The following is an 18,197-nucleotide window of genomic DNA, read 5'->3' as shown; positions in this document are numbered from 1 at the left end:
TGTACACTTGGATGTGAAAATTCAGTACTTCTGCAGTAGGGAGCATTTCAATGGTTTAATATAAAAAAATCTACATCTTTCTCATTTAGACAAAGCAGATTGTCCTTTGTGATGCCATCACACGGGTCAAGCAGTTGCTCTTTTTAGGAAATACGGGAAATACTCTTGTAGGCCATGACATATGCGGAAAAGACCAAAGCAATGTTACGCCTACGCCTTTGTTTGTCATTGGTTTGCAAACCAAACAGCTTACAATGTTCCCGCAAACTCCCAACTGTCCACATCTGCAACGCCGATCATTTTCTACACAGCAAAAACGCGCGTAGCACAACTTAACCTATGACCCCCGCGCATTGGCGTTGGTGCAAATCATGTATGTTTTCAGAAAGTTGTTCTTAAGTTATTTTAGCCTAGCATGTTGTTTAATGTTGTTCTTAACCCATTAAATCCCGATATTGGAAAAATAAATGATTTATACAAAAATAAGTCAGTAAAACCTCGACGCCCAAACTTGGGGTAACTTTTTCCGGCACTAGTGCGGTCATTGCTAGCACGACTTTCGCAATGACTGATAATGGCCCTGCTGGTCCAAGCACGTCAGCCACGTCTCAAGGGGGTACGCTTTTGGCAGACACTGAGCTTCTAAATGTTAGTTCCAGTAAATTACAAACCCCACGCCCAATTTTTTCTGATGATACCGAGTTCAATAGAGATGGCTCTAATCGCTATTTTTTTGGTAATCGTACTGGTCGTAGAGGTTTGGCGGAACAGGCGCCAAAAATGCGTTTGCCGGAATTCTGGCTCAAGTTACCGAAGGCTTGGTTTCGAAGTTTTGAGGCCATTTTGTCTAATTGCGACGTTTCGAGTGAGTCTGAAATGTTCAATTATGCTGTTTCATGTCTTAACCAGGACCAGATTGCAAAGGTGGGCAACGCTATTTTGAATATTGATAGTGATCAGTTTCCCTATTCGACATTAAAGCAAGCTTTATTGCGGTATTACGAGCAAAGTGACATCACCCGTTTGAATAAGCTTTTGAATGAAACCACTTTGCAGAACAGACGCCCCACTGACTTGTTAAATGAAATGATCGCGTTGTTAAATCATCCGGGTCCATTGGACGCGTCAACCGAGAGATTATTGAAGCGTTTTTTCATCGATAAATTGCCAGCGAGCGTTCGTTTGATATTGTCGACGGATTATGAGGATAGTTTGGAGAATTTGGCATTAAAGGCTGACTCGATGATGTCTCTTAGTTCGCATAAGCTTGATGTTCATGATTTGGGTAAATCTGAGGCTGTGCCTTCTTCTGTGTCTTCACAAATGCTCATAAATGATCATGTCGACAGACGAATGAATAAGCTATTCGAGCAGATAAACGCATTGTCTACACAAGTTAGTTCCGGTTCGCGGGGTTTTGATTCAGGATTTCGCGGTAGAGAGTTTCGTCCGCGATCGGCAAATTTTCGCCAGCAGACGCGCCCCTCAGGCCCGCGGAATGTTTGGCAAGACTCGGGCCAACAATGGCAGAGTCGGCAGAAGGCGAGGCCTGCAAACGGTTTTCAGCGGAATAACCGGTCTGACCAGGGTTGGTCGAAAGGGTCTGGTGATCTGTGTTATTATCATGCGCTGTACGGCCCTAGTGCTAAACGTTGTGACCCTCCTTGTCGGTTGAATTCCCAGTTCCGGTATACAAAAAACCGGTAGTTGCCTCTTCTTCTCGTACTGGAAGGGGAGGCTTTTGTGTAAAACGGACTTTTTCTGTATTTGATAAACGCCATAATCTTTCCTTTTTAGTTGATACTGGTTCTGATGTAAGTTTGCTTCCTCGTTGGTTTGTTCATAATAAGTTTTTCGTAATACTGTTAGCTGAGTTAACTTTGGTTGTATTACCAACCCGATTACTGCGGATAGTTCCACGGTTTGACTAAAATCCTGACTGCCTGACTTCAACAGCAGTGTTTCCAAAACTATTTTTAGGAAAAGTCGCCTGATTGCCTGACTTTCGTGATTATGTGTTGCAATTGCCTGGTTATCGTGAATGTGCGTTGAAATTGCCTGACTTGCATATGTTTGTATTTTAAATGCATGACTTTTGTTTTAGTATGGGCGCAGGAATTGCGCAGCTTTTGTGTGATTGGGAGTATTTGCGCTGTTACTTAGGGTGGAATTGCGCAGCTTTTGTGAGATTGGGAGTATTTGCGCTGTTACTTAGACCCTTGAAAGACCTATAGAAAGTCTGAAGATGAGAATGTTCTGCGAATCCAACACACAATCACGAAAGTCAGGCAATTGCAAAACACAATCACGAAAGTCAGGCAATTCCAAAACACAATCACGAAAGACAGGCAATTCCAATACGCATTCACGAAAGTCAGGCAATTCCAACACACATTCACGAAAGTCAGGCAATTCCAAAACACAGAAGTCCGGCAATTCCAACACGCATTCACGAAAGTCAGGCAATTGCAACACACAATCACGAAAGTCAGGCAATTGCAACGCACAGATTGCATGGCTATTTTTCCTGAATTTTTTTTGGAAACACTGGTGCTCAAGTCAGGATATTAGTCAAGCCTGAGTTCCAGTGGCTTTTATGTTGTGGTTGCCCAGACACAATAATCGTGAAAATGCAAAAAAATTGTCAAAAAACACATGATATGAGTGACCCATGGGCAATCCAATACCACTTTTTCTCCAAGACACCAACTGGATTTAGAGCGCTTTGAAGGAGTTTTTCCTTTCGCGCCTTAGTAAGGATCAAATTGAATAACGTAGCCGTTGCTCTCCGCCATAACCCACATTTTATACCCCATTCTCACAGGTTTTCCGACAATGCGTTGTTTGCTGCTGTGTCTTCCATAGTACGAAAGCATCGATTCATTAACGCAGATATTAGTAGAATTGGGTGAAAATTTCAGGCATTTGGTCTTCTTTCCTCGAATCGGTTCCTGGACATTGCGACATCGCTTCATTAAAAACATCCGATGAATTTTCCCAATACATTTTTCAGCGGGGTAGAGCATTATATACAGACAACAATAACATTGACAAAAAAAAGTCTTATTTCATTTTTGTCGGTTGCAAATCCATGTTTTCCTCTATCGCGATACGCATAAAGGTTTGTCATGTCAACTAAACGATTAACAACTTCATCATCGAAGAATAAATTAAATATGGCAGTGGGAGAATGAAACTGTCCGAAACGATGTACCTGTGGATCACTTTGAAATGGATGGGGAGAAAGAGCATTTCCGATATGTCAGGCACTTCGCTGGTCAAACCCTCACGCGAACCTTCACCTTCCCCTGCACTTGTCGATAAATCAGGCCTAACTTCTTCTTCCTCAACAATCAACGCACTTTCGACAAGTAACAACATTTACGCACAATTGCTAACGCAGTTTCCTTCCATAACTACTCCCAAGTTCTCCGCAGCAACGCCAAAACATCAGGTATATTCCAACTGACGGTCCACCAGTTCACGCAAAACGCGACTTTTCTAAAATGTTGCAACTGGGTATTATTCGCAGATCTTCCAGTCCATGGGCATCACCATTACATATGGTGCCGAAATCCTCCGGTGATTGGCGACCGTGTGGCGATTATCGCCGTCTGAATGCTGCCACAATACCAGACCGTTACAATATACCGCACATTCAGGACTTTAGTTCTCGGCTTGATGGAGCAAAAGTGTTTTCAAAAATTAATTTGGTGCGCGGATACCACCAGGTGCCAGTTGCTAAAACCGACATTCCAAAGACAGCCGTCATCACCCCCTTTGGTTTATTTGAGTTCCTTCGCATGCCTTTTGGAAAGAACGCTGCTCAAGCTTTTCAAAGACTTATGGACGAGTTCCTCGTTAAAGGTTCACCGCACACATCTCAAACAACTATTTCAACGACTTGCAGACAATGGCCTTGTCCTTAACGTCAATAAATGCGTTTTCGGAAAAACGCAAATTGATTTTCTGGGACATCGAATTGATTGCAACGGTTTTAGCCATTCAACGTTTTCCGCCCCCAACTACGATTAAGGGCCTACAAGAGTTTGCTGGTACAGCTGCTAAAATCATGTCCCCAATCTATAAACAATTTTCTGGTAAAAATTTACAGCTGCAGTGGACACCTGAATTAATTGCCTCCTTTGAAAACGCAAAAATGGCTCTGCAACGTGCAACCATTTTGTGCCATCCGCAACCACGGGCTCCAACGGCATTAACCATCGATGCGTCGGATAAAGCTATTGGAGCAGCAAATCAATGGAATTTGGAAGCCGTTGGCTTTCTTCAGCAAGCATCTGCGACCCGCAGAAACAAAGTACAGCACTTTTGATCGTGAACTCTTGGCGTTGCACCTTTCTGTTCGCCACTTTCGCTATTTTCTTGAAGGTCGAACGTTCACCGCGTAGAAGAAGCAGTCAGAACCTCTTTCTGCACGACAGCAACGCCATTTAACTGCTATATCCGAATTTACAACGGATGTTAGACACGTAGAGGGAAAACAAAATGTTGTTGCAGATTCATTGTCCCGGTCGTACATTGCCTCTGCAGACCAAGCACGACCTTGATTACAACGCCCTCGCTGCTGCTCAACAAAGCCAAGAAGTACCGCACAGCGCTTATCAAGTTAAAGTTTCAAGAAACTTTTTCACATAAATATAAAAGAAAACCCCAAAACAGGCCAATTCAACTTTTATTAACAGCAACACAAAAATGAATGCCACTTCAATCTTTCAACGCCGACGACTAAGCCGTCCTACGATGTACTGGCATAATTTTTACACATATTTTAGATCACGTACTGACGTTTCCAGAGGGTTCTAAAATTCGACCAATACCTAAACTGTTTTCAAATAAAAAGTTTTTAAAAATATATATTGTACACATAAATAAAAACAACTATCAGTAAACCAGTGAAGATAATCTCAACACAGAAACGCAAATCAACAATTTGTAAAGAAATGGAATTTTACATAGACGTAGCTGTCTCAATTTTATCATACATGTGTTGCGTAAATCGAGCGAACATGGAGGCTGTCGGCACGAAACCATTGCAACATATTTTTTTACGCCACAGATGACTTTTTGTGTGCATTATGGCCTCCAGCATTTCTTGCTCCATTCTATTGCGTAATTTATTTTTTGTTAAATTCATTTGTGAAAATGACCTTTCGACAGCGGCATTGCTAAACGGAAGGGACAACAATGCCACAGCAAAATTACCAAGTTCGGAAAAAACAGCTTCTCCAGCTGCATCGCGATACTGTGCAACAGTTATCCAAAACCGCTCAACTTCAGCGTCATCATCGGAATGATCCCATTGCAAACTTGGAAGGCGTTCCCACTGGTTTTCCAAATCCCCTAGCCGACCTTGGTACAGGGGCAGAAACGACAATTGTTTTAATGTTGGTCTCTTCCTGCTGAGAACGACAGATGGAGAAAGGTTGTCCAAGGCTTCCAGCTGCTTGATGTTTGTTTTCAACTTGCTATCTTTTTCCCAGTCTTGATTGTACTGTTTGCCGTATTTTGCCCACTTTCCCATGCTCTTGTTAATGTACCAATACTTTCAAATCAAAACTTTGCGTACTCTCACTACAATCCAGTCGCGTAAAATGATTGGAAAATTTGTGTGAGGTATGGAAGCAGTGAGCACACAACAGACAATTATCATTTTGCTTGCAACAATAGCGTTGTTTGGAAACTGAATTGTTTAGTTTTCCGTCTTGGATCTTGTGTTCCTCTGAATACAATGCCATGCAATTGTTTCTTTTGTCGGAGAAACTCGCCGTTTCTCCCTTTCAAAGTATCAAATCGAGGCTGATAATGCATTTGGAATAGATAACAGTGTCTTTTAAAAACCCGCAACCCGCAAAAAAAAAACGCAACTCGATGTTGAAAACCAGCCCAATTGGGCGGGAAAACCGCCACCCTGGCAACCCTGCCCTCGACCAATCATTCCACAACCATGGCAACGTCGTGTATTTGACGTGATTCACGGGTTGGCGCATCCTTCTGTTCGAACCACACAGAAGCTGGTATCAAGTAAATTTGTCTGGCATGGCATGAATAAGCAAGTTCGCACATGGGCTTAACAGTGCAATGCTTGCCAGAAGGCAAAAGTTGGCAGACACACGCGTGCACCATTGAAGCATTATCCTACAGCTGCAAGGCGTTTTCAACACATCAACGTTGACATTGTGGGGCCTTTTCCACAATGCCAAAGTAACAAATACTTATTCACAATCGTTGATCGGATTACTAGGTGGCTATACCTATGCCCGATGCTACCACAGAAACTTGCGCACGTGCTCTTATCTACCATTGGATAGCCCGATTTGGCGTTCCATCTCAAGTTACCTCCGATAGAGGTTCGCAATTTACATCGCATCTGTGGGCGACTGTTACCAACGTTATTGGTATTAAGCGCAACTGCACAACAGCTTTCCGGCCTCAGGCAAATGGTCTTGTGGAACGTTTTCACCGACACTTAAAAAGTTCCTTAATGGCCAGACTCAACTCTTCAAATTGGATATATGAGGTGCCATGGGTGTTGCTGGGAATCAGGGCCATGCCGAAAGATGATCTTCAATCCTCCAGCGCTGTGCTGGTATATGGCGAACCGATCGCTGTACCGGGTGATTTGAACCCTCGCAATTTCTTAAAACGCTTCGCAGTTCCGTTTCCCGTGTTCTACCTGTACCGATGTCCCGCCATCGAACTTATCGTACTTTTGTTCCTGATTTGCTTTTTACTTGCGAGTATGTGTTTGTTCGGAAAGATGGATACTGTCCTCCTTTACATTCACCATATCAGGGACCTTGTAACCCGCGACGACAAATATTTTGTGTTAGATATTTCTGGAACTCGGCAAACAGTCTCGTTGATGCAACACAGCCAGTTCTTACACCAAAGCCTAAAAAAGAGGCCGACCTCCAAAAAGTGCAAAACCCGCTTTTGGGGGGGAGGGGGGAGTAATGTAGCGACATAATATGTTGTAAAGATGTACCGTCGCGGGTTGCGTTAGTTTCAGTGCTTGCTAGCTTTTTCTTGCGATTCTCTCACGTGTCATGTGTCACGCCATGTTCGCATCATTCGATTTACTACGAAAAAGAGCAAGCACGCCACAGTGTTTTTTTCGCTGTCTGCTGGTCGGGTGAGAAACAACATGAAGGTGCGTAATCATTTACTCGCCTGCTCGGAAACTTTTTCAATGAGAAGGTTGTTGTTGTTTGTCTTCAACAAGAGCACGAAATTGTGGAGTGGTCTTTGACAAAGCAACACGCATAGCAAAAGGTATAAGAGCAGCCATGTCTCTCTTTACCAGACAAGGATACACTTGTTTTACACAAGGATACACTCAATAAGGCAAGGTCGTCATCAGGTATAGTAGATAAATCCGCAAGAAATGGGTAATTCAGATCATCTGAGCAATAATTCATCTAAAGTTTCGGACATATTTGCACGCAGAGAAGGAGAGATGGCTTTTCTATTATCGATTCCGTGGGGAGAGAGCTTTCCTCAAGCATTGAGAAGTTTGTGAAGTTGTCTGTCTCCAGTCTCCTTTTCAACAGAGGAAGCTTACCTTGAAAAGCTTGCAGTCTTTCGGTAACGCCCATAATTGTTACAGCTGGTCCTTGCATCGATAAATTCACATCATTCATGTTACTAAAAATATCTGTCAAGTAAGCTAAAGCATACATAAATTCCTTAGAGTCAAACTTCTCGGAAAGAGGACTTTTCCTTTCTCAGTTCCACCAAACGCTTCAAGACTTGAACTTCATGTTGTGCACCCATTTCCTGACAAAGCCTGTTGAATAGGCGATGATTCAAAGCCCTAGCTCTAATAAAGTTGACGACCTTCACAGAAGTTGACAAAATTTCTTTCAAGGGCATTGATAAAACCTTTGATGTCAATGCATGCCGGTGGAGAAAGCAATGAGTCACAATGATGTAGGGAGCTTCCCTCTTTACCAATGTTTCTCCGAGCATTGCAGGTGCTCCGTCTGTACACAAACTACCTATATTTTCCTTCCAGTTGGAGTCTTGCTTGGCAAATAAAATACGTCTGTGGCCTTTGTGGTTTCCGAAAGTGGTTCGTAAAACAGGAATTCTTTAATTGCATCGATATGCATATATCGAACATATACAAGAAGTTGGGCACACTGAGAGACATACAGTGTGCAACTTTTCATCAGTGGATACACTGGAAAAGGTTGGTTTGCCAGAGAACTTCATAAAATGTAAGAAGTGTTTTTTTCTTTGTTCGCTTGATAATTGGCACCAGTTTTCATATGCAATTTTGTGGGATAAAAATGATTTGTTGAGAGTGAAGGGATCCAGTCCAATTAATGCCTTTTCTAGTTGTTCATGCAACATTGTTATTAACTCTGGCAATTTCAACTGTGTCCAACCTGTTTCATACTTTCTGCAAAATTGTTTTTCCACTGCATGCTTATTTTGTCTTTGTGTTTCCATACTTTATTTTTGAGTTGAGGTAGGAAGCAATGCTTGGATGTTCATATGAAACGGTCTCAAGAACCTTAGTTTCCTCATTACTATATTCTATTTCATCCTTTGCTAAAAGTAACTCATGCTAACACCTACTCTATCTGCAAGGTAGCGCTCCAAGTTTTGACGCAAGTGACGACAGCATAATATATGGATTGCACCAGGAAAAGAATGTAGGATAGCTTGATGTATGGCCTTTTCATTATCTGTGCCAAAGATGTATTGTTCTGCACCACAGTGAAAATTTCAAATGTTTGCATATCAGATTTAGCATGAAGGAATGCTGGTCCCAAAAAGAGCAGTGATTTTCCTGTTTTTATTCTATCTACAGAACTGTTTTGAAAAACTGTGGTTGTCAGGTAAGTTTGCCCTAGGTTGTAAGTTTTGTCGACACAGAGTACTGTATTTTTATTGCAACAGAGTCTTTGAATATCTAAAATTTGTTTGTCCTCGAACAAGATTATTGAGACCGGCTTGGATTCGGACAAATGGGAGCAAGTCATCACTATAATTTTTTCGTATGAATTTTTGGTCTTTGCCAACTTTCTTCTTTTCATTGTATTTCAGATTGTGCAACTGCTGTAAGTTATTTGCCGTTTTTAGTATGTCTGTTTCTTTAGCCAATGTTTCGTCATAAATATTTTTGGCTGTTTTGAAGGGTACCTGCTTTCTAAAATCATCAAGCAAGTCGGGATTGATTCTCATGTAGTCATTTAAATTTTGTTTCGAATTTTCACGAGGAAGAAGACTGGGAAATAAGCCCAAATATTCAACCAGGTATAGTGGCAAAATTTCTTCAATTCCAAAATAATTTATCCAGGTAACTTTACGTTTGTAGTTGTTGTCTGCCTTGTGCTTTGATGTGTACTTTGTGGTTTTTATTAATTCTGCTTGGGTTGGTTGTGGGAAAATTGGTGTATATTCATTGTCCTTTGGCTTACGGAAGTAAAATTTTTTTGTAAAAATAAACCTGTTTAAATTTTTTTTTTAGATAGTATGTTGAGACATATGACCCCTTTGGCCAGCTTCCACAGTCATCATAAAATTTTTGCTTGTAACCATTTCCCAAATGGTATTGCTTGTAATGTGGAAGTATTTTTGTTTGTGAGAATAGTGACTACTTTGGGAGTTGGCAAAAATTCACTTGTGTCCAGTTTTTGTTCACAATCATTCATTTCTTTATTTTTACGACCATTTGTTTATATCTTCTTTACTTTCACTGTTTTCCAAAACTTTTATGAATTTCTGTTTCTCTTGTTACACTACTTTCATCCTGTGACTGTGAGTCACTACCTTCCATCTCTTGACATAGTCTTTTTCCATTTTCACTTTTTTGTTGTAGCAATCACCTATTTCAGCATCTTACTGCACATCTCAGTCACTACCTTCCATCTCCTGACTTACTCTTTTCTCCTTTTTAGGTTCAGGGCAATCATCTATTTTTTCGGGTTCAGGGCAATCACCTATTCAGCATCGTACTGCACATCTGAGTCACTACCTTCAATCTCCTGACTTATTTGGTTTCAGGGCAATCACCTATATTTTCAGGTTCAGAACAATCATCTATTTCAGCATCGTACTGCACATGTGACTCACTACCTTCAATCTCTGCACTTTCAGCATCTGAACCGATTTCATATGTACTCAAATTTTGAAATTTTTTTTTGTAAAACTACTAAATGATTTGGAAAAAAGTTATGAATCAAAATAGGTTTGTTGATCGCCGTGGTCCACATTTTGGTAAATAAAGGTGATTTAGTATTTTTAATTCCTCGCTCGACAATTTTTCTTGTGTATGCAGAGCTTCTATTATCCAGAGGTCCTGTGGATGGCATGTATGATTGGAATGTATGTCCTATTGCTGCATACAAGTGTAGTATTTCAGCATACTCTCCAGTTGTTACTGCTGACATCAAACTATCAAACGATGGAGCTACCACTCTAACATCCCTCACTGCATCAATGTATTGTTTACTTGATTCTTGGTAAAACTGTGGATGTGTCCCATAAAGAGCATATGAGATGCTTCTGTAAAAACAGTTTCCGTTAAGGATGTTTGGAGCAAGTGTTTTCAGCAAATTTGTAGAAACTTGGTCAATGAAAATGTTGGCTTGTTGTTTGGAAATTGCCTTCACATAAATTGTCAATGATTTCTTGTTCGACGAAATGTTGAAACGATTTTTTAGAAGTGCCTTTTGCTATCATTTTTAGTCTGTACAGTGCTTCATAGTAATTGTATTTGTTGTGGGTACAGCTGCAATTTGCGCAAAAAAACGAAAGTTTTTTTTGTTTATCCAAGTTTCAAGCAATTTAAGTGTGTCCAACTGTCGCATTTTGTAAAGGCTATTCAGTCCTTGATGCATGGAACCGAGCATATGTTGCATTTGTATGTTGCCATTATAGAAGTTCTCCTACAGAAACACTGTATCAGGGTTATAAATGTTTCAGTCGACTAATAGGCATTCTAACATTCCGTCCAATCCGAATATTCAAAGCAAATCCTACATTTGGCTGGTATAGTCAAATATGTTGTGTAGAGGAATGCCAAGCACCGTGTTTACTAGTCTATAAGTTGCTTGTCAAAGATGTGGCAAAGTAGAAAAACGGTCGATTGCGACTACCTACAGCCAATATCTAATCACGTATAAAATTTATACCTTGCTCGACTCTATGCGTACAATGCCTACACTCTATGCGCACAATGGTAAGACTCTATGCCTACGATGCCTAGGGCCGTATTATAGAACAAGGCTTAAGCTTGGCTTGCTTATAAAAGCGAGACTTAAGTGCGCTCGCTTATCAACAGGCACACGGTATTACAAAAGGTTTCTTAAGTCTCACTGAAGTTTGCACTTTCAAGTCAGACTTGCGTCGAGTTATTACGTCATCGATAACTCAAATGCGCCACATAGCGTTGGCGTCGGCAGTTGTCTGCGCAACAAGGTCAAAGGTATTGTTTACTGTTTTATTTTGCTAAATTAATGTAAATGTACACGCATAAGTAAAAACCTTCTCGTATTTTGCCACAGTACAAACATGGATAGCAAAAAAAGGTGTGTTTTCACTGAAACCGAACTTGTAAAATGTAACATACACACACTTGAAAATAAACACAACGACTGCACTTCTTTAAACAAAAAAAGGAAGGCTTGGGAAAATTTGGCCACAGAGTTTAATAGTAACCCAAACGTCCAAAAGTTTGGTTGGAATCAACTTAAAAAAGTGTTGGGCCAACTTAAAAGCCAGGTATGTAGGCTACTCCCTTGATGCAAGGAAATATCTTGAGGTTTTCATATCTTTCACTTTTAGATCCAAAAAAGACATTGCACATGAAAAAAGAGAGCGCAGGAAAACAGGGGGAGGAGGCTGATACTCCGGAAATTTCCCAAAAAATTTATCAATTGATTCCTTCACAATTTGACCCACTTGAAAATAATTTTAACGATGACGCAGACAGCTTTTTTGCAGTTGAAGTGCCTGCAGATAGTTGCAACTCTGGTTAGTTGAGCTGAAAACATAAGATATTTGAATAAATTCCAATCTAATTTTTTTTTTACTATTTGAAGATGTGTAGATGATAAATGAGACAGCTAATGATGCTGTCTTATTTGAACCCATCAATTCTGAACCTGTCACACCAACTTCAACCTACCTGTCCAACTCAACTTCATCTGCTAACATCAGTTTTCATAAACCCCAAAAAAATCAAAAACGTCCCCAAAATGAATTAGAAAACTTTTTATTGGAGTCTCAAAAACTTGAACATGAATGAAGAGTTAAAAAAGTTAATTTGGAAATAGATTGTTTGCAAAAAAAAGCATGAATTAAAAATGAAACTTATGTCGAAACAACTGCAAGAGGAAAATATTTTAATCAGTTAGGTTTTTGTAACTCGTTTTTTTCTGTAGTTCTGTTTTCACACTTTCTTGACTCTACAACTTTTGAAATAAAATATACTCGTTTTGTATTAACCCCAAAAAATGTTGTAAAGTTCATGAAGCACATACACATGACTTTCAAACACAAAAACTACATCAGACTAAGCTGAAAAGTGGTTTTGCACTAGTTCTGGTCAGTCCTGACACACTATTCCTAGCTCGGCTGTTGAGTGCTGTCTGTACTATTGTGTTGGACCTCAAGTACTTCTTCTTCAATGTACTTAGTCAAAGAATGACAAGAATGAATGAAACTAAAGTTGTAGCACAAATATTTCTTACAAAAACCTTGACAATTTTGAAAGGTTCATAAATGACCATATGAGATGAAATGCAACATACCTATATTTCATTGCAAAGTTGTAGAGCACTGCAGTTGCAACAATAACAGACAAAGCTGTTTGAACATGGACTCTTAAGCCTTGTGAAAGACAGGGAAATATCCTTTTCCACATATTTCTTGTTTTCACATGGGACTTTTTGTATTTAATTTGGGCAGAGGTTTGGGGAGTTGAAAATGGTGTCATAAGGTAAGGCTTGCATGGGTAACCACCATCACCCAGAAGAATATTTTTGTATTGTCCACTTTCCAAGAGTTTTCAAATATTCTGGAGTCATGTACAGACCCTCTCCATCTGGCAACAATATTTGAAAAAGACATGTTTGCATCACAAACAGCCTGCACATTAATCGAAAAATATCCCTTTCTGTTTCTGAATAGTTCAGCATCTGGACCTCCAGGAGACTGTATTTTTATATGGGTGCAATCAATAGCTCCTATTACACCAGGAAACTCAGCTTTCTCATAAACCTTTCTTGATTGCCCAAGTACATTTTTTGGACTACTTGACTTCTTTTTTTCACCAGTAAGCTTACTGTAGGCTGTGAAACGCCTTCCAAATCTCCTGCAGCATAAAATCTCAAAACTACAGTCAACTGTAAAATTGGGGGCACCAACAGTGGCATAAATTGGTACGTTCCTTTTGTAAGCCTATACCGCATATAAAACTGATATTCTGTCCATCAGTTAAATATTTGCCCTTTTTCTTTGAATTATCTGTATCCATCTTATCAATTGAACTTTTACCTGTGTGTCTACCTCTTGTAATACCACAGTAACTCAAGTCAAACTCAAATAGGGTTAAGTCTTACCTAAGTCTGACTCCATCTTCTGAGTTGAGTCTGGTCTTGTAATACCGTTATTTCTGCCAAGTCTGACTCGGGTCAAACTCAAGTCAGGTCTCCTAATACGGCCCTAGACTCTATGCGCACAATGCCAAGATTCAATGCCTACGATGCCTGGACTATATGCGCTCAATGCCAAGATTCAATGTCTACGATGGAATTTTAGAGGCACCCTGCCAAACAGGGTGTCTCCAATCAATTGCACGGTTTCATTCCCTCCAAGTGAGGAAGAACATCTTTGTCAACAGAAAGGGTTACCATTCCAAGCATACTTTTCCCTTGTCATAAATTGGTTTTGACTTCAAATTATTGTTGCAGGCTATATGTGACGCCAATATGGTGTTTGTGGATGTGGTATGCAAGTGGCATGGCTCATGTCATGATTCATTCATAATGCGGCAATCAAATAATGTGTACCAGGAGTTAGAGAGTGGAAAATATCACGATGACATTTTGCTGGGTGACGGTGGTTATCCATTAAAACCTTGGTTAATGATACCTCTTAGCCATCTAAGTACCCCTTCACAACAGAAGTATAATAAGGTTCACAAACAAACACGGTCAACTATAGAGAAGTAAGTTACACTTGTCTGGATATCTCATAACATTAACATAAATGATAATAAAGCTTTGTTGTTTAGGGCATTTGGTGTTTTAAAACAGAGATGGAGAATTATTGATCACACAGGAGGAAGGTTATGTTTTTCACCTCTACAAGTTTGTAAAATTACAATGTGTTGTTTCATTCTGCACAATATTTGTCGCCTTTACAATGTGCCACTGCCAGCAAATGCTGACATAGATTCACTACTAGACACCACGACAACAAATGAAATTCATGACTTGCAAGGTAGTACAGTGAGAGATTCAATTGTTTCTACATTCCAACATAGTGATGTTTGTGAAATGTTTTTGAGTTTGTTCATTGAAAAAAGTGGCTGCACAGCAAGTAGGTAACAGAACACTGAAGAATATGAAACTAATGAAGTAGGGCAATAAAAAACAGTGAACAAGATTGAATAAAAACCCTGACAGATTTGGCTTTTACAAAAGAAAATTGAAAAACACATGCACAAATTGTAAAAATGCAAATTCATAAACTGATGGTTGTCCAATTATGTTGATGATTTGATAATGCAAGCTTTGTTAACACCATCAACCGTTTTAGTTGATTCTTTTTTCCATTCCGACACTGACTTTTTTGCAACACTTTTTGAATCCCAACACTTATGTTCCACTTGGTCAATTGTGCGATTAACACCACTGATATTAACTGAATTGACCTGCAAATATCATAATCTATGTACAGCAGTAATAAAAAAATATTGTGCTGAAATCTTACCATACTTGTCACTACTTTACACGCTTGTTGCAACTGTAATGTCTGGTGAAAATGAACCCAGAATTTTTTCCACTGCATTAACAAATGCTTCTACTTCAACAGCTGTCCATCTTGGAGATCGCGTTTTTACAGATTTACTGCTTTTTGTATCCAAAATCAAAAATGGTATGCCGACCACATCTCGTTAGGACCTCGTACAAGGGCGCAACTTTTCAGACTTGCGGTATTTCATACTAAGATAAGATAGCAACACTTTACGATAGATCTGTTGATTGTGTACATTAGTTAAAGCAAATTAGGAATATGCAGTCTGAAAGTAATAAAGTGAAAAAGCGTGCACCGAGGTGGACCACAGATGAAGTAGCTGCGTTAGTGTCCGGCGTGGAACGAAGTGCCAAACACATTTTGGGTTAGTTTTCCAGTGAAGTAACGTTTGCCTCAAAGCAACAAGCGTGGAAAACAATCACCATCAACGTAAGTTTATTGTATTGTTTCCGTATCCTTACCTTTAAATGTGTGTTTTAAGGTGAATTCATCGAATATCTCTGGGATTTGAAGAGCACTGCCAAAAAAAACATGTTTCAAAGTGGAACAGAGAAAGTGAGGTTCAAATACTGCTGTTCAACCAACAGACATCCACCACAGAGTAATGAACATAATTGGAAAGCAGTCTGTGGATGGAGCAGCGGAACTAGAAATTAATCTATGCTATGCCTTGTGTTTCTCATGAAAGATGATCCGCAAGTTTCAACAAGTCCAAAACAATTTGATCCATTCAGCAAACCAAGTGGAAGCTTTTTGGAATTACTTGACCAGCCAATAAGTCCGGCAATATCAGAAAGATCATTTCCGAAGTTGAAACGCAGAAGACATGAACCTGAAATTGACATTCTAGAGGTTCAAAAGCAAATTCTTCAAGGTGTTATTTTTTATTCACACCACTGGTCTCAGGATTGAAATGTGAATGATTTATTATACGCATACTACATACAGGCAGTTTTTCATGCAAAAGTTAAAATGATACGATTTCGTACCGTGTTTCCTTGTGCATCATCATGTGGCAGATTTCCTGGTGTAATGTTCACAGCTGGTAGTGGTTGTAACAAAGGGATGCTTCTTTGCCTGCATATGTTGTGAAGAATAAAACAGCACATTGCTATTTTACACACTTTTAATGGGCTGTAACAGAGTCTGCCTCCAGTGTGATCAATCACCCTCCATCGTTGCTTTAAAACTCCAAATGTAAGGTTTAAGCGGGATTCACACCAGACGCGGTTGACGTCTGGCGGCGCGGTTTCGAAGCGGCGGAAGATTCACACCAGCTGGCGTCATGACGGCGTGATTTTCTCACTCGAAGCGTCTGACGGCGGAGTTCAATCTGATTTAACTTTTCCGTCAGCCGCGTTGATGTGAAGTTTGTTTTCGCCGGGTTTTTGGCTTGTTACGATTAATTTTAGGTGGTTTTAGGTAATTCTCTTTGTATATGGAGTGTTTGGTGATAAAATATCAGAAATTAATTAATGGATTTGCGGCAATTAATTTTTTGGACTTTAGATCAGTTTCACTAACATAGTCATTTGCCAAGTAATATATAAGTCGTGAGTAAACGCTTCGTACATGAATATTATATAGATTATTAAGTTACTTGTCTTATAATAAAACTAAATGAAGTTTCCCATGAACGTTTTTACGACAAAAAGACGTTCAAGGTATTTTAGATATTAAATGTTTTATCGCGTTGCCGCCAACTGCACTGCAGGTGTGAATCCCCTTTTGCCGCTTTAAAAAGCGCGGGAAAAATACGCGACCGCTACGCATCGCCAGCCGCAACTGTCAACCGCGTCTGGTGTGCAGAGCCCTTTATAGTCCCGGCTGTTTTTGACTGTTTTGAAGTCTTATCAAAACTATACATATGTGGGGATCGAAAGAATAATGTACCAAGTTTTTTTTTACATTTAGCCCATTTTAATGTTATTTATGCGCAGATTCGTATTTAAAAGCACGTGAGAAATTAAAGTTGGCTGAAGACTTCTCTGATCTTCAAACGGATACAGACCACACTCCAAGAGCAAAGCGTAAAAAGAGGCAAGAGGATGTTGGCATAGTTTGTATTAAAAGATAAACTGCTGCAGTGTGTGTATGCAGATACTATATATCATACCCACATATCTGTCATCACTTTAAATTGTTTGTTTAGACCAGTCATCCGATATGACGATGAAGACTCTGAAGATGAATTGCCCCACCCTAAAAAGCGTTCTGCACCAGTTATTCCGCTGTTAAGGACAAGCAGTGCTGTTACAGAAAGTCAATTAAGAGAGCAACTGCTTAACAATGAAGTAGTTACCTCAGAGAGACACCGAATTTTAAGCTCATTTCCCCATCATCATCATCAATTGAATCAACAAGAAGGCACTTGAAAAGCAAAACTGTCCCCACACACAGAAATGCTGGTAGGCCTAATTACACAACACCCACAAGTAGGCAGTAATACCTCCGACAGTGAATTGGCATTGGTCAATGATCGAATAAGAGATGTGTTATTTGAAAGTTACAAATTTCTTCAAGGTTCAAAGCGACCCTTCTTACTTCTGAAGCTGCATAGAGTTGTCCAAAGTAAGAACATAGCAAAACATAGCGGACCGAAATCTACAGAGACTGCTTTGTAAAATTTTCACCTAAACAGGTGCTGAGATTGATGATATTGTTAAAGATTGGCTTCGCTTCGCTAAAGACAGAGGTGGAGGGCGGAAAGAGAGAGAAAAAAGTTGATTAACGAGCTCAATGAAAGTGCAGGTCATTACCAGTTTGTAAAAAACTATGTAATACAATTTGTCACTTTCAACTTGCCTGTCTGCCTAATGGTGTGTGCATTGGATTTGAATTCATGTTTCATCTTGAACAATTTAAATGTAATCTCTCTGATTTCAGTAAAATAAGTAAACTCAAATGTAACTATTACTCAAGTAAGTAAATTAAACTTTTTGATTGTCAATGGATAAGTCTTATTATTTTTTGCATTTTATTACAGACACATCTTTGCCGTGATCCCCAAAGAGACTGGGATTATTCGTTTTTAATAAATTTTGTTGCAACAATACGTTGTGTGCTGTTGTTGGCCCGTTGTAGGCAATTATGATTGTTTGCTAATGTTGGTTCGACGATGGCGAAAGTTTGAGGCATTACTGTTGATAGTTGGGGGCACGTTGGTTGTTCCAATTGATGTT

General features: G+C 39.7%; 1 protein-coding gene and 2 long non-coding RNA genes across 3 annotated transcripts; 2 read left to right on the top strand and 1 right to left on the bottom strand.

Moving 5' to 3' along the window:
* Nucleotides 1-564: 564 nt before the first annotated feature.
* LOC145888470 (uncharacterized) lies at nt 565-7,814 on the top strand. The gene is made up of 9 exons (XM_082979227.1): nt 565-1,703; nt 1,754-1,856; nt 3,663-3,860; nt 4,115-4,318; nt 4,519-4,626; nt 5,904-6,074; nt 6,263-6,607; nt 7,468-7,532; nt 7,712-7,814. Exons 1-9 carry the CDS (start codon nt 565-567, stop codon nt 7,812-7,814), a joined length of 2,436 nt encoding a protein of 811 aa, XP_082835353.1.
* A 670-nt stretch (nt 7,815-8,484) lies between these two features.
* LOC145892982 (uncharacterized) lies at nt 8,485-8,989 on the top strand. Its single transcript, XR_014401369.1, has 4 exons — nt 8,485-8,583; nt 8,617-8,727; nt 8,774-8,867; nt 8,929-8,989. It is a non-coding gene; the product is annotated as an uncharacterized LOC145892982 (long non-coding RNA).
* A 580-nt stretch (nt 8,990-9,569) lies between these two features.
* LOC145893004 (uncharacterized) lies at nt 9,570-10,022 on the bottom strand. The gene is made up of 2 exons (XR_014401391.1): nt 9,894-10,022; nt 9,570-9,801 (listed from the first exon to the last, which is right to left on the bottom strand). It is a non-coding gene; the product is annotated as an uncharacterized LOC145893004 (long non-coding RNA).
* Nucleotides 10,023-18,197: the final 8,175 nt, after the last annotated feature.

The sequence above is a fragment of the Ascidia mentula genome, chromosome 1, assembly GCF_947561715.1.
Source record: "Ascidia mentula chromosome 1, kaAscMent1.1, whole genome shotgun sequence".
Classification (NCBI taxonomy): domain Eukaryota; kingdom Metazoa; phylum Chordata; class Ascidiacea; order Phlebobranchia; family Ascidiidae; genus Ascidia; species Ascidia mentula.
This window is presented reverse-complemented; position numbering and strand designations above follow the sequence as displayed.

Bases quoted from the DNA above. Each gene is read 5' to 3' on its own strand.
- LOC145888470 (XM_082979227.1), top strand. From the start codon at position 565: ATGACTGATAATGGCCCTGCTGGTCCAAGCACGTCAGCCACGTCTCAA. The intron at 1,704-1,753 runs GTAGTTGCCTCT...TTGTGTAAAACG, and splicing joins TTCCGGTATACAAAAAACCG to GACTTTTTCTGTATTTGATA. The intron at 6,608-7,467 runs GTATATGGCGAA...ATTTGCACGCAG, and splicing joins AATCCTCCAGCGCTGTGCTG to AGAAGGAGAGATGGCTTTTC.